Raw genomic sequence first — 15,741 nt, forward strand, 5'->3', positions numbered from 1 at the left:
GGTCTCAGAATATTCTCCAGTGAGAATTATTTTCATTCCATGCTACAAAGTTATGTACAATTTCTCCCTCCTCTCCTCACCTCTCTATCACAATTGATGTTCCCAATTAAACAAACTTATAATTTGCATATAGTAATTGGATTTTTAAACTTCACATCTTAATTGTTAAATAGGTTTCTGAACTCCTGTTATCGTGGTGTTTATCTACAGGATATAGTCATAAACCTGAAGAGTGGTCAGCTCCTGAAGATTTGACTAATGGGGTCAAGGTGTTGGCAATAACCCTAGCAATTAAAGTTGTCCCTTTCCTGATCATTAGGTCTTCATTACAAGTTATAGCTGCAGCTAATCTAAGTTTCTCTCATTGAAGCCACGGTGGCTACAAATAATTTTGCGGTTTTGTGCTGTATATTAATAATGATGATTCAAGTACTACTTGTTAGTGTTCCTTTGTGATATACTAATAAGATCAATAAAAGTAAAAGTCAATCTCAATACAATGTATTGCATTTTACTGTCAAAAGAATCTGAGTACATGTACTGATGTACAACTTGTATAGAATTCCTGCCCGAAGACATTATTCAATCAAAACTGAAGAGAAAAATTCAAAGTGATAGAATCAATCCAGACTTATCATCTACTTCCTAAAATGTGGCAACAGTTGGAGACATCACCACAGGACCTACTTATAATTATCTACCTACATTGTTGCTTGAAACTATGAAAGCTAACTACTACCCTAACATTATAAAACTTGCAGAACATTTGTTGCTGAGTAAGAGATCACAGATGGAGTACATTGTAGGGCATCAAAGACTTGAGCATTCTTCCTTTTTCTCAGCAATTTCAGCTTCGGTCTTTGATTCATCTGATACTGCCTTGGTTTTAGTCTCAGGTACAGGCTTCGCAATCTCATCAGCAGAGGTAGCAGATTTCTCATCAGCAGAGGTAGGAGATTTGTCATTTCTTTCCAGAACAATCTCAAGCTGCAAAATTAACCAATGTTCAGAACACAATTTGACTATCCATTATTCATTCAAGAATATATACAGTATATACCAGAAGATCAAGGATATTGTCACTACCTTTGCATTCTGAATAACACGGCCCTTGTTCTCATCTTTTGCTCCAATTGTTGATGTCAGAACCTCTGTTACAATGTGCAATCTCAGGTTATTACTAGATCGATATACCAGATGTTATAACACAGAAGATAAACCAAAAACCGAGAAAGATGTGTAACATGTGATATGGTGGTAGAAGTAAGCTTACTCTTCTCCACTGCAACACCATTTGCCTTGAGAATCTCAGCAATGGTAACAAGAGTAGGAATAGCTGAAAACAGTCAGAAAGTATTAGTCAGCATTGAAGCAATATCAGAAAATCATCATGCTTAAACATCCATTTTTTAATTTATTTGTTTGTTTGTTTTCTAAGAATCATCATGCTTAACCAGAGAACACATAAAGAAAACAAGGTGTAAAGAGCATTATATGATATATATACCCATTCCAAGAGCGGAGAGCTCGGCATCATTGTACTGCTTGATGTACCTCTGCAACATCAGAAATCAGAAAAGTATTAATTAGCACTGCAATTTAGATGAATTTAACAAAGAAAATGTAAAGGACAGCCAACATTCTCTTATAGAATTGCATGATCATATATTAACTGCAAGTGTTCCCAAAATCACTAATTAGGGCCTTAATACAATATTGTTACCCCCTTGATTGCTACGCGGCTAATGACGTCTCAATAGGCCACTTAATGACCGCAACAATAAGCATATATTCTACTAGTATATGAGAATTTTGTGGATTCTTTTATTGTTGGGAAAGATAGTCTGTCGTTAGAAGAAGTAAGATCTGCTCTTCATACTAGAGAGGTTTGTCATCAGGCATCTGGTTCTAGCACAGAGAATCAAGCATCTGGATTAGTAGTTACTGGGGTAAGGACAAAAGAAATTTGGTAAAAAGAAAACGAACTATAAAAATTCGAATTCTAAGGGTCCTAAAACTACTGATGTCTGTATTTACTGTAAGGAAAAAGGGCATTGGAAAAATGAATGTCCTAAGAAAAAGAAGCAGCAGGACAAGAATGAAGGTTATGCTGCTCTGGCAGAAACTGAAGGTATTTCTAAGGAAGATACGACCCTAATTGATAATAACCAGTCATATTGTAGGGATGTGCGGGTTCTTGATTTTGGTGCATCGTATCATATTAGTCCATGCAGGTAGTGGTTTTCAACTTATGAGCAGATAGGTGGGGGCAATGTTTCTATGCCAACAGTGCTGCCTGCAAAGTAGTTGGAATAGGCTTTATCAGGGTGAGAACACATGATGGTACATTCTGCACCTTGAACGAAATTAGGCATGTTCCACTAATGACAAAGAATATGATATCTTTGAGTCTTCTTGATAGCAAGGGTTTCAGTTTTCAAGGTGAAGGTGGAGTTATGAGTGTTTATAAAGGTTCGAAGGTGGTTATGAGAGGTATTAAAAAGGTACCTTATATATTCTTCAAGGTTCTACTGTGACAGGTTGTGCTGATGTTGCATCATCTGAGATTCACAAGGAGGAGTTGACCAAGTTATGGCATATGAGACTTGGACACATAGGTGAAAGGGGGATGCAAATTCAGTCAAAGAGGGATCTTTTATAAAAGGTGCAGGACCTTATGTTTTGTGAATACTGTGTGTTTGGGAAGCTTAATCGCAACAAGTTCCCAAAGGCGATTTATACAGCGAAAGGTATTCTTGATTATATCCATTCCGACTATTAGGGACCTTCCCGAGTTGCATTTATTAGAGGTCATAAGTATTTTGTGTCAATGGTCGATGATTATTCAAGAATAACTTGGGTAATTATGATGAAGCATAAAAGTGAGGCTTTCAAGAACTTTAAGTAGTGGAAGGTCTTAGTGGAAAATCAAGTTGAAAGGAAGATCAAAAGATTGCACACTGATAATGTCTAGAGTTATGTTGGTCTGAGTTCGATGTTAGAAATACGCCACAACAAAATGGAGTTGCAAAACGCATGAATCAGACACTGTTGGAGAGAGTGAGGTGCATGCTCTCAAATGTTGGGTTAGCTAAAAGATTTTGGGCAGAAGTTGTAATAAGCACAACATGCTATCTAATCAATCGTGGACCTCACACGAGTATTGACTTTAAAACACCTTATGAGATGTGGTCTAGTAAGCCTGTAGATTATTCTCTTTTGAGAGTTTTTGGTTCTACTGTTTATTATCATGTAAATGAGGGTAAATTAGAACCTAGAGCTAACAAGAGTGTATTTGTGGGTTTTGGGAGAGGAGTTAAGGGCTATAGAATCTGGTAGAGGTGATCATCTGGCCCGTCCCCCGATTTTGAACCGGGTTTTGGGCAGAATTTTTGGCTAGCCGTCGGGCCCGACCCGAATTTTTTTTGGCTTTAGAGGGCTTTGGGCAAGGCAAAAATGACTTTTTAGTCTATTTTTTGACCCGACCCGATTTTGGCCCAAAAAGCCCGTTAATTTTGGCCCAAAATACTAGGCTAATTTTGGCCAGAATTTTGGCCCGGCCCGACCAATGGGCAAATTTTTTTGCCGCGTCCCGCCCCGCCCCATGATCACCTCTGGAATTTGGTCACCTTATGAGAGTTGTGCTATACTTAGTAAAAGTGTAATATTTGATGAAACTTCTATACTTAACTCTCCTGTGAAGACTATTGTGGTGTCTGTTATTAGTGATGTTGATAAAACAGGTGGAGCTGCAAGTCACTCGCTATGAGAGTGAATCACAACACCAAGGTGGAGAAGGTCAACATGGTGCTACTGAAGAGTCTTCTAGTCATCAGTCAACCACATCTAAAGTACATCAACCAAGCATAGCACTTGATAGATCTAGAAGAGTTGGTTTGGGACCTCCAAAGAGGTATGATTTTGAGGACATGGTTGCTTATGCACTACATGTTGTTGAAGAGGTGGAGGTTGAAAATCATGATTCATCCACATATAAAGAAGTTGTTTCTGGTAGTGAGTCTGCTCAATAGCTCGCTGCAATGGGAGATGAGATGGAGTCTCTAGATAAAAATCAGACTTGGGAGTTGGTCAAACGTCCTAAGGAGAGGAAGATTGTGACATGCAAATAGGTCTTCAAGAAGAAAGAAGGATCTTCACCTACTGAGGGGGTTAAGTATAAAACTCGGGTTGTTGCAAGAGGGTTCACACAAAGGGAAGGGGTAGATTATAATGAGATTTTCTCACCTGTAGTCAGACATACTTCCATCAGGGTGCTACTAGCAATGGTTGCACATCAGGATCTTGAACTTGAGCAACTAGATGTGAAAACAGCTTTCCTACATGGGGAGTTGGAAGAAGAGATTTATATGACACAACCAGATGGGTTCCAAGTTTCGGGAAAAGAAGACTATGTTTGCAGATTGAAGAAGTCTTTGTATGGCTAAAGCAGTCTCCTAGGCAGTGGTATAAGCGGTTTGAGAGTTATATGGTTGAGTTAGGCTACAACATTAGTTTGTATGACTGTTGTGTGTACCAGAACAAGATGAATGGTGGGTCATTTATTTATTTGGCCTTCTATGTAGATGATATGCTCATAACTGCAAAGACCAAGTCTGATATTCAGAGGTTGAAGGGTCTTCTCAGTGTTGAGTTTGAGATGAAAGATTTGGGTGCTGCGAAAAATATTTTGGGGATGGACATCTATAGGGATAGAGGTCAGAGGAAACTTTTCTTGTCACAGAAAGGTTATATTCAGAAGATTATGTCAAGGTTTGGCATGACAACAGCTAAGCCTATAAATACTCCAAGTGCTTCGAATAATCATTTGTCTGTTGCTTTTGCACCCAAGACTGATGTGGAGAAGGAGTACATGAGTCGGGTTTCTTATGCTAGTGCGGTAGGGAGCTTGATGTATGTTATGGTTTGCACTAGGCTGAATCTTGCACATGCAGATAGTGTTGTTAGTTTGTTCATGGGTGACCCTAGTAAGGAGCACTGGCAGAAAGTCAAGAGGATTTTTCGTTACCTTAGAGGTACGTATGATATTGGTCTTATTTATGGGAATGATACTCAGTGTTTAGTCACTGGTTATTTTGATTCTGATTATGCTGAAGATGTTGACAGTAGGAGGTCAATGAGTGGTTATGTATTTACTCTTGGGGGTTCTTTTGTTAGTTGGAAGGCAACTTTGCAGGCTACAGTTACTTTGTCTACTACTGAAGTATAGTACATGGCGTTGACAATAGCTGCTAAAGAAGGGATATGACTAAAAGGGCAAGTTAGTTAGTGGTCTTGGTTTACATCATGATCAAGATACTGTGTATTGTTACAGTCTGAGTGCAATATGCTTAGCCAAGGATCAAGTCCATCATGAGAGGACTAAGCATATTGATGTGAGATATCATTTCCTAAGGAGTGAGACTAGAATTAAGGTGAAGAAGGTAGGAACTGCTTATAGTCCTTTTGATATGTTCACCAAGCCGGTTTCGCAAAATAAGTTTCAGCATTGTTTAATTTAGACTCACTCAATGTTTGAGATTGTTAGTTGCCCTCTTGGGGCAATTCTGAGGTCCTTAAGAACTAATCTAGTCTGGTTGTCTTTTGGGACAAATCTGGTTGTAGGGAGATTCTAGACGTTGTGACCAATGCATCTGTTTTCTGGTTTGTTGTGAGAGGATTCAAGTCAAGGTGGAGATTTGTGAAAATATGTCTTGAATAAGTTATAGTCGAGCTATCTACAAAATGGCGACTCGCGAAATTCGTCACGACTCGTGCCTGAAATCGCCGAGAGCTTACCGCGACTCACGACAGGCACCGCGACTCGCGCTTTGCGCGGAATTCTTCGTCGAGTGTTTTGTTAGTGTTATTAGCCGAGTTAAATTCCTATTTAACCTAATATCGTTTATTTGACGATGTTAGCATATATAACATCTGTAACTCTGTTTTTCCTCACACACATCAATAAAAATATTCTTTCTCTTTCAGCCCGTGGACGTCGCCAAATTGATAACCACGTAAATTTGTTGTCTGCTTTATTGATTTTTCATTCTATTATTTGTTTCTTTCTCACCTCTGTCATAACAAGTATAATATAATTAGACTAATTAATCATATCAAGTTGGTTTAGTATATTGGAGATTTACCTTATAACCTTAAAGTCATAAAGTCAAATCCTTTCAATCGCGCTGCTTGAGGAGTACAGATCCCATTACCATTATTACCCCCTACTAGTCTTGATATGAATGCTACAAAAATTGTATGGAAAAATCACAAATTTGTACGAAATATAATTGATAACTTTGATAGCTTGAAAATGAGTCTTGTGATAAGGTACACAATAATAATCCTCATTGGAAATGAGTGTTCAAATAAAGGCTCCTCATGAGTTAGGAGGAGGAAAGTTCAGTCCACATACAAGCACAAAGGATGTTTTAATTCATACAAAACAAAAACTATTAGCAATAATAGGGGTATGTCCTCTAACTTATAATGTGGTACTTTCTCTACTCTTTCTCTAATATGGGGTAACTCAGATGTGCACAATAAACAAAGGGTTGAACAAAAATCGATCCATATGATTATGTATTATTAAATATTTTTGTATGTTTTAACATTATTTTGTGTGTAACTTTATATCTAATAAAATTATTCAATATCAATGAACCTAAAAAGAGTGTGGTTAACAAAAAATTAACAAATTTCGATAGTAATGTCATGCTAATACAATAAAAAAATTACACGTTCACTTGATATAATAAATTATCAACAATTTTTGTGTGTGGTCAGCCACACAACAATATATGGTGTGGCTACATTTGTATATTGAAGTAATATCTATTTATTCATACATATAGCCTTATATAATCACAAGTTAACCTTATTATGTCCATAAAAATAACCTCAATTCAATATATACATAAAATCAACCAAGTAAAGAAGTAATCTCATTTGCTCTTTTAAGTAACCTATTATTTTGTTTTGGCTATTAGAAGAATAATTCTACTTGTATGTTAATTAAAGTAACCCCACTTTTCTATTAGAGTACACCTGATACATCACGGTGACTCCATTTAACTATCGTCGCAACCCTCTTACTTGATTAATCTCTATTATATAAGGGAAGGGGAGAGGAAGATGGTGTCCCCCTTCGAAAATTCTAAATTACCCTTAATGATTTAATGAAATGAAAAAAATTTAGAAAAGAGAATAATTTAAAAAACCCCTTTCTCTTTTCAACTTACCATTCTAAAAAAGGTATATGCGTCAAATAGTTCAATCAAAAAATTAAATGGACAAAATATCTTGACCTCTTTTTATAAGAGAAGATGGTATTTTTGACGTGCACCTGAAAAGTATGAAACACTCACTAGCACTACTTTTGATACTCTTTAATTCAGTCAAACCAAGTCAAGAAAAGCTACTCGAATAAAATGCAAAATTAAGACAGATCAAGCTAAAGATATTAAGCATAAAAACACACTTTTTTTTATTGCATTTTGATTCAGTTATTCATGGGGAAAAAATGAAGAAAACAATCCCTTTTTTTTTAACTCACTCACTCAATCAAAAAACCTTCTACCCTCTAGTGAGAATAGAAGAAATTCTACTTTCATACAATATCTTAATGCAATTCTTTGTCTATTCTTTTTGTTCAGAATTCATTTACAAAAAATTAATATTAGAAAATCACTCACAACATTTGTTAGTTTTTTACATTAGCGAATTAATATATTTCCATTCATCTAACTATTAATCTCTCATATTTTAAGTATAATCATAGTTATAGTACAAATGAAGTACATAATAGAATAACAAGTTTTGAAATTAACACACTCGTACATATTAGACTAGTTATCTTATATGTGAAGTGGCCACACCATCAACTAATTAATGGTATAGCTAGCCACATACAAAATTTGTGATGAATTATTAGTTTTGATTACCATATATAAACATAAGTGCTATATACAACAAAAAAGGCTAAATACAGTATCTAAAATTATGCCTAACTTAACCATGGTTAATTTTAATTTTTTAATATAAAAAAAAATCTCGTACGCAGGGGTGCAACAATGCAGCAAAATACATTACCATAAGTACATGAGCACACAAGCCAACGTATCACATTTATTTATAAAGTTGGATGCGTTAGGGTTGTGAAAAAAATCTGAAATGGGCCTATCGCATCCCCCTAACATAATAACCCACGTCTAAATTTTCTTGTCATATTATATTATATGTTTGATGTGGTAGGGTATGGGGAACAAGGTCATTTATCATAGATGACCCCTATAGGGGGTCATTTGTCATAGATGACCGCCCCCCCCCCTCCTCCCCCAAAACGAGGTCATTTGTCATAGATGATCCTCCCAGGAGAAAGTCATTTGTCATAAATGACCCCTCAAAAGATAGGTTAGTCTTTTAACATAAGTGCTAACACATGATCACCAATGAAAATTACCCAAAATTAAAATATACTAATCATTTATCTCGACAGCATTATAGGTAAGTAGTCCAATCGTTGCTGAGGCCAAAACAAAGTCTAACCTTTCTAAGGCTATGTTTAATTAGTTCACCTGAAATTTTCTGATCTGAACTTATCTGATCTGATCTGAACTTATTTTTTCTAATCTGATCTGATCTGAACTTATTTTTTCTGATCTAATCTGATCTGATCTGATTTACAAGATCTTATCTTTTATAAAATATATTATTACTATTATATTATTACTTTGTAAATCATTATTATGCAATACATTATAAGATCTTCTTTATAGTATTACTATTATTAACATTTTATTTCTATTACAACTTTTACACAACTTTTATTATTATTAATAATAATTATTATTATCATTATTATATAAGAACAACAATAATAATTATAATCATAATTATTATTATTACTAAAAATAATTATATAACTCAAGTCATTATTTTATAAGAGCACTTATACAATGTTTCACACTTTCCCTTAAAAAAAAGTTTCACACTTGAGAAGTCGGCAAACTCAACTCTTTTTTTCCATATAAAATAAAATAAGATATACAAACAACTATGACTTGAGCAAAAAATAAATAAATATCATGCAAGTTCAAATAGCTAGAGAGATTTGGAATTCGGTAGGAAGAGGTATACCGAATCTAAATTTATAATTTGTATCTCACACTTAGCTTATTTTGAAATGTAATCCGGACTAGTAGTTTCGTTGTCATGAATTTGAGATATCATATTTTATATATTTCTTATTTTTGCGTCAATCTTATGTTCTAAACATGTGGCTTTTAATTTTCTATTATTTAATAACAATAAAATAACTTAATATAATAATAACAATGACATTTATAATGGTAACAACAAGATTAATAATAATTACCAATATTAATAATTAATAAGTACAACAACAACAACAACAATAATAATTCTTTTGAACAAATGTACTAGTAAATAATAATACTCCCTTTGTATTTTTTTATCTTTCTCACTTAGAATCTTGACATTATTCACAATTAGAGATAATCTTTTAGATTTTTCTCAATATATAAGAAAAAATATAGTCATGTGGGGTCTTGTTTGATTCGTCTCAATGAGTACTTTATTAATATTCAATTATTATAATTTTTATTAATATGTAATGAAAGATATTTAATAATAACGAGTTTTTAAATATAAGCATGATATGATCTGAACTGATCTGATCTGGTCTGGTCTGATCTGATCTGATCTGGTCTGATCTGATCTGATCTGAATTTATTTTTTCTGATCTGATCTGATCTGAACTCATTTTTTCTGATCTGATCTGATCTGATCTGATTAGATCTGAAATAAGCAAAAATAAGTGAACTGAACATAGCCTAAAACCACTAAACCACAAATAAGCCAGACTACGTAGCGTGAGTGCGTAACCATCGATCATGATCTGGAGTGTGTTTTATTCTGCGCTTGACAACCAACTTTCCATATTGCATTTGCATACCCAGTGTTGACTGTTGTATTACAATTTACATGCCTTTGGCTTATCCCAGCAAATTTCATATTGCTTTCTCCATTTTATATTATTTGTTACACTTCTCAATTCACGGATTCTTAGATGATTTTTAGAAAAAAGAGAGGTAAAGTAAAAAAAAAAAAAAGACCCATGTAAAAGGAGAGAGATAGAGAGAATTTATTGCCCAAAAAAGAAGCATAATAAGTAATGTGAAATTTCCCACAATGAAAAGTATAGCGAGTATTATGAGACGGAGGAATGTTGAAGTTTTGAATAGCCAAATACGATTAAGCAATTCTTAAAGTCACTTTTTTGTTGGCGTTCTTTCTCCTATGTTCAGCTAAGGTGTACATAGTTTCTACATTTTTTTAAAAAAAAAAGTTCAGAGAATTCTTCAACCCACAAGCACTAGAACGGTTTAATCGTGCAACTAGGGAGGCAAAATTTATACCAAACCATATTATTTGTTGAATAACAAAGAATATAATTTACAACAATAAAATTACTTATCTCGTTCCAAATTAGTTATGACGCTTTTTATTTTAGGAGGTTTCAAATTAGATATACTTTTATTTTGTGTATGGAATCCTTTTGTTTGTTTTCTTTCTTTATCTCTCTCCTCTCTAAAAATATCTTAATAGTCCGTAATTTTAAAAATGTCACAACTAATTTGAAAGGGAGAATGTACAAAAAATTACAGCAATAATAAAACATCTCAAAACACAATAAATGTCACAATTAAAAGAGAAAAAAATCCAATATTAGACGGTGGAAACTTAACTTGAGATGATTGTTTCATTTCACCCAAATTTCATACCAAAAAAAGGGCAATGAGCTTGACATCTAACAAAGAGTCCTTGAAATTTTTACAAACTCGGACCATAATTCACTGATAAAACATCCAATGCAGTTCTATTTTTACATAATCTTATGAACTAGCAAGGAAGCCAGATATTTAACAATACGTAATAAAACATAACGAGTCATCAATTTATACAAGGATGATGAATAAGGTTCAGCAGTAAACACTTTGCCAAAACAATCTTTATACTGCGAAACGGAGTCCATGTCTCAGTTGATATCCCAGCACTGAAACATCTGCAGACCTTCTATTGTTCTTCTTGATGGTGATCAATCTGTCATATACACACCAAGGAAAACTAAGGAGATGATCCCGATTCATCCCCTCATTATACATCCCAAAATAGTCCGGGTGATAAGTAACATAATACCAAGCAGATGCTTTTGCATACACGTCATCATCTCCTGAGTCGGGATCATTTCCTTTCTTATTAAACCATGTCCTAGCTTCCTTCCTTAAGGACTTGACAGCCATAGTAATAGCTTCTGCATCCTTTCTTTTATCGAAGGACTTTGACATTCTCATTATATTACCACTCAAAATTTCTGCTTCAGAGGTGATACCATAGTAATCCATGAGATTACCGAGCTTATAATCATATTGGCTTTTGTAATATTCAGCATCATCCAGATGATCTTCAAAGCCATCATATTCCATGTCCGGATCATAAGAACACCTAGCAATTTCTCGGGTAAATGATCGAATGGAGGTTGAACTTGGGGATCTTTCCTTCACTTCCCTGAACAGCTTCCCTATGACATTTTGTGATTCATAGGTTGGTTTGTCGGCTTATCCATGAAGTCAGGGTATTCTTTTACATAGAGGGCAGGTGGTGTAACTGCTGGGACGCCAGTTTTCGGGAAGTCAACAGCAATCGAGAAAAGCTGAGCGAGCTGTATGCATGGGTCACTCATTGCTTTCAAAGGCTCCCTATCTGCAAAGGCCGTGTGTGCATTGGCAATGATACCTAAGCTGTCATTGATTATATAGTTGGCAAAATAATCCAAAATTTCCTGCATGAGTACACAATTAACAGAAACACTTCAGAAGAATGTATATCTTGAAAACTTTGATCTGTTCAAAGCACTCGTCGATCATCAACACTCGTGAAAAGAAAGCAAATTAAACTATCAAGACAAAACCGTCAATTTTAGAAATACCCAGGATGAGTCCTGGTAACATGTTTATTGTCAAAAGCTATGTCCGCTAAGCAAATATTTGCAAGCCAAAAAGCAAAATGAGGAGACAAGTAGCATAAACTAAGAGATTCTTTGGGTGGGAGGAAAACATTTTCATGGAGAAAGTAGATTTTTCATTTTCATTTGTTTGGTTTGTGATGGAAAATAGTCTTCCTATGGGTGGATAATAGTTCTTCCAAAGATGGAAATTCTTTTTCTCAAGGATGGAATGTCATATTTTACCTCCCTATACGTTACATTTCTCTTTCTTTTTTTTCTTTTCCACTCCAATTTTTCCTGTGAGGATCCAACCAAAAGAAAACTAATTTACAATCAAGTTTTTCTCGGAATACGGTTTTCATGGAAAATCCTTTTCTCCTATATTCTGGAGCCAAGGCTTCATGCATAGTCAATTGCTAACGGTCCTGTCTTACTCAAAGCTCCTACTTCAGATAAAAGCAGCATCAAGTTATTCAAGTATGTTTCTCAATTAAGTGAAGAAAGAATAAGATACCTTAAAGAGACAACTCATTATTCAAACTAAAATAATTAGATAACAAAGAACTAACAGAAAGATACTCATCATAACACTATCAATATGGTGAATGTAGTATTGCCAGAATGGGCCTACATTGTTGGACATATACAATACACACATGATTTCATAACTAGAAAATCTAACATTCTTACAACATTGCCAAGACCGCAAAACATTAAAATAACATATGCCTCGTGAATCGTGATACCCTTAGAACACATTATACTATTGCCAATCATGGGAAGAGCTATGATGACAGAAGTATGATACAGAATGATCATTCAAAGGGGACAATATATCTTTAGGTTTTATGATATTCATGGATGTATCCCATCATCGAAACACCTCCTTTTTTTCATTATGAACATCTGATAGATATGAATGAAGTATGTTTTGATTTACCCAAAAAGGTCGCCAAACATAAAAGATCAAAAGGCATTAACAGCTTGACAGCCACTTGCTGCCATCAATCACTATATACTAGTATATCTTTGGTTTTTTCCCTCATCTGAAAAATTAAAGTCTTCAACAGAGACAGGGTGCAAAGATATATGCATCAGCTATCCATATCAGCATTTGTATCAGTATACATATATCAGTTATAAAAAGAAGTTTCACATTAAGTTAAATCACTAAATTAAACCTGAAAAAAGGAGTGTCCTTACTATCATCTAACAAACAAGCACATAATGTATACGGCATATTTACTTGTTAAAACCAGCAGTAAACAGGTACATGAAACAAAAGTGTACTGCCAATGCTTCATAACCGCTCCACTAAAATTCTAAAATCGAAAAACAAGCACATGGAGCAAAAAGAACTGAAAGCAGAGAAAACAACCTCCATGGTAACCTCATGATCCAATACCGTACTCTCAGGTGCGACGTAATCCATTGGTTCCTCTTGGCGAGGTGGTACTAATTCATGGTCCCAGCAGACAAAGTATATATCACCGTCTAAATCACTTCCAGAACATTCATTTGGATGAGGCCTATTATCAACGTTAATGTGTCAGAAAATCATATCTATGATTGAAAATAAAGAGAATTATGAATCCACGAGGCGTCCATAATTTGCCTGAAAAACCTACATTAACTTATCATTTCTCGTCCTACTTTGTTTTCTCAAATTATAATACCTAAGTACTATTAAGTATTAACTGTTGAAACAATCATGCTATAAATTTTGAAGAAAATATATATGAGGTTGGAAAATCAATAAATATTAAAGACTCTATACATGTATAGGAATTGATGCAGATAGAAGGAAACTGTGACAGCTAATGACTATATTACACTTTTGATCAGCAGCAGATATCCCAGCATTACAACACCATATGCTTCAATTCGGAATCAAGTAAAGACAACCACAAATTTATGAGAACTGAAACGATATCTTGACAACAGAATTTGAAGATGAGTGGAGAAGCATGTAATACATATACCTCTTTCCCTTCTGGGGAAACACAACACAGTCAACCATGTGATGCAAAGCAGGCACATCTACTGCCATCAAGACGCGGACGTCACCGGGATGCAAACAGGGGTTCTTAGCAACAACTACTTTCCCTTTCACAGCATAGTTATTTGGTTCAAAGTCGTAACCAGTGCATGTGAGGAGTTCATTGCCAACATTCCTAAATCTTGCACCAGAAACTTGCACAAAAACCTGACCATACTCCAAAGTCTTAGTTTCATCTAGACATCCCATCATTGCTCTACCACGTGGGACAAATATCCTTGACTTAGTGAGCAATTCCTGCAATTTTGCTGCCCGAAAAGTTTGCAACATCATTGAAAGAAATGGTTCAGCATCAGGCTTGTAGCCACATTTGAGCATTTCTTTAAGAATACTTGTAACCTCCCCTGGACACATAAGCTCCAATGCTTCTTGTGCCTTTAATGGATCTCTTAGGATAGCATCCAATTGATTCAAAGCTTCTTTTTGCTTCTTCTCGAATACACGGTCTTGCACACCAAGAGTGGACAGGAGAGTAATCAATTGACGATTCAGATAACAAGGTTGATATTTACTGTAGGCAAGCACATCAAGTTTAGCATTATCTGATTGATACTTGCACATGCTGTTTCGCAACGACAACTTCTTACATGACATGGGATCAACAGCAACAACACCCTTGAACCCACCATATCTAATCTGGAAGGCAGATGGCGTGGAGTTGTAACCACATTTCTTTGCCACTTTACAAGCAAAATCAGCTGATATCTTTCCAATTCCATCTGAGAAAATGTGTGTATTTCTCCCAACAGTTACTTTCACATCAGGTATCATCTCAATTTCCTCCCTAGCCACAGTTAGAGTTTCAGTGGATGAGCTGAAAGATTGACCAAGTCTGGCAGCATATTTAGCTACATTTCTTATTTCTCTAAAGTCACCCATCCAATTTCTGATGTCAGCGGCTGACAGTCCAGGCCTTGAAGCAAACATCCAGGCAGAATTTTCCCTCAACTGGCTTGATGAAAAGGCCAAAAATTCAAATTTCTTATCACCAATATGTATCCCATTCTTGAGAGTGGAACGGATCCTTCTATCAATGTTAGTCCGCATGCCGGCACCAGGTTCAGAGGAGAAACGTGGAGATAAATCTGTAGAGTATAATTTCTCCAGATCCTCGTCGACGAAGGATATGCGAAGAAAGTTATCAACGTCATAAGGATAATTTCTCAGTACTCGATTGGACACATTCACTTCTGGGCCACAAAAGTATACTCTACATGGAGTTACTTGAACTCTGCGCACATAAACCAATCCCACATCCAATGAAATGGTTGGCTTCTCAGGAATTCTCTTAGATGTGAGGTATTTTGTGTACTGTTGTTTCAGCCATCCAAATGGATCATAGCAGCACTCCTTCAGATAATACAATTTCTCAAGTGCATATTCTACACACGCCTTATCAATTTTTCTTGGATCAATCATCTGATAGAAACTGTGGTCAAGGTTTGGACCAGGAAGACATCCAAACTGAACCAAGTAGTTTACCTTAAACAAGATATAGAATGGTAACTCAACTCCTCTAGGAGGAGCCACTATTGGAACAAGTTCCATGTTACAGGAAAAGGTATTGCCACTTACTAGAGTAAATTGGCCATCATCCTCCTTAAAATATGGAAAGGTAGCTCTGAAGTCTGGAAGTTCGCAGTTATACGGAAGC

General features: G+C 35.4%; 2 protein-coding genes across 2 annotated transcripts; both read right to left on the bottom strand.

Moving 5' to 3' along the window:
* Positions 1-810: 810 nt before the first annotated feature.
* Positions 811-2,770, bottom strand: LOC130590434 (uncharacterized protein At2g34160-like). Its single transcript, XM_057392868.1, has 5 exons — positions 2,693-2,770; positions 1,508-1,556; positions 1,274-1,336; positions 1,087-1,151; positions 811-987 (listed from the first exon to the last, which is right to left on the bottom strand). Exons 1-5 carry the CDS (start codon positions 2,768-2,770, stop codon positions 811-813), a joined length of 432 nt encoding a protein of 143 aa, XP_057248851.1.
* Positions 2,771-10,718: 7,948 nt separating this feature from the next.
* LOC125494641 (RNA-dependent RNA polymerase 1-like) lies at positions 10,719-15,735 on the bottom strand. Its single transcript, XM_057392490.1, is given in 4 exon segments — positions 10,719-11,635; positions 11,638-11,863; positions 13,407-13,557; positions 14,011-15,735. Coding segments are annotated over 4 exon segments (2,604 nt in total). The 5' UTR covers positions 15,636-15,735; the 3' UTR covers positions 10,719-11,033.
* Between the last annotated feature and the right edge of the window lie 6 nt (positions 15,736-15,741).

This window comes from Beta vulgaris, chromosome 2, assembly GCF_026745355.1.
Source record: "Beta vulgaris subsp. vulgaris cultivar EL10 chromosome 2, EL10.2, whole genome shotgun sequence".
Classification (NCBI taxonomy): Eukaryota; Viridiplantae; Streptophyta; class Magnoliopsida; order Caryophyllales; family Amaranthaceae; genus Beta; species Beta vulgaris.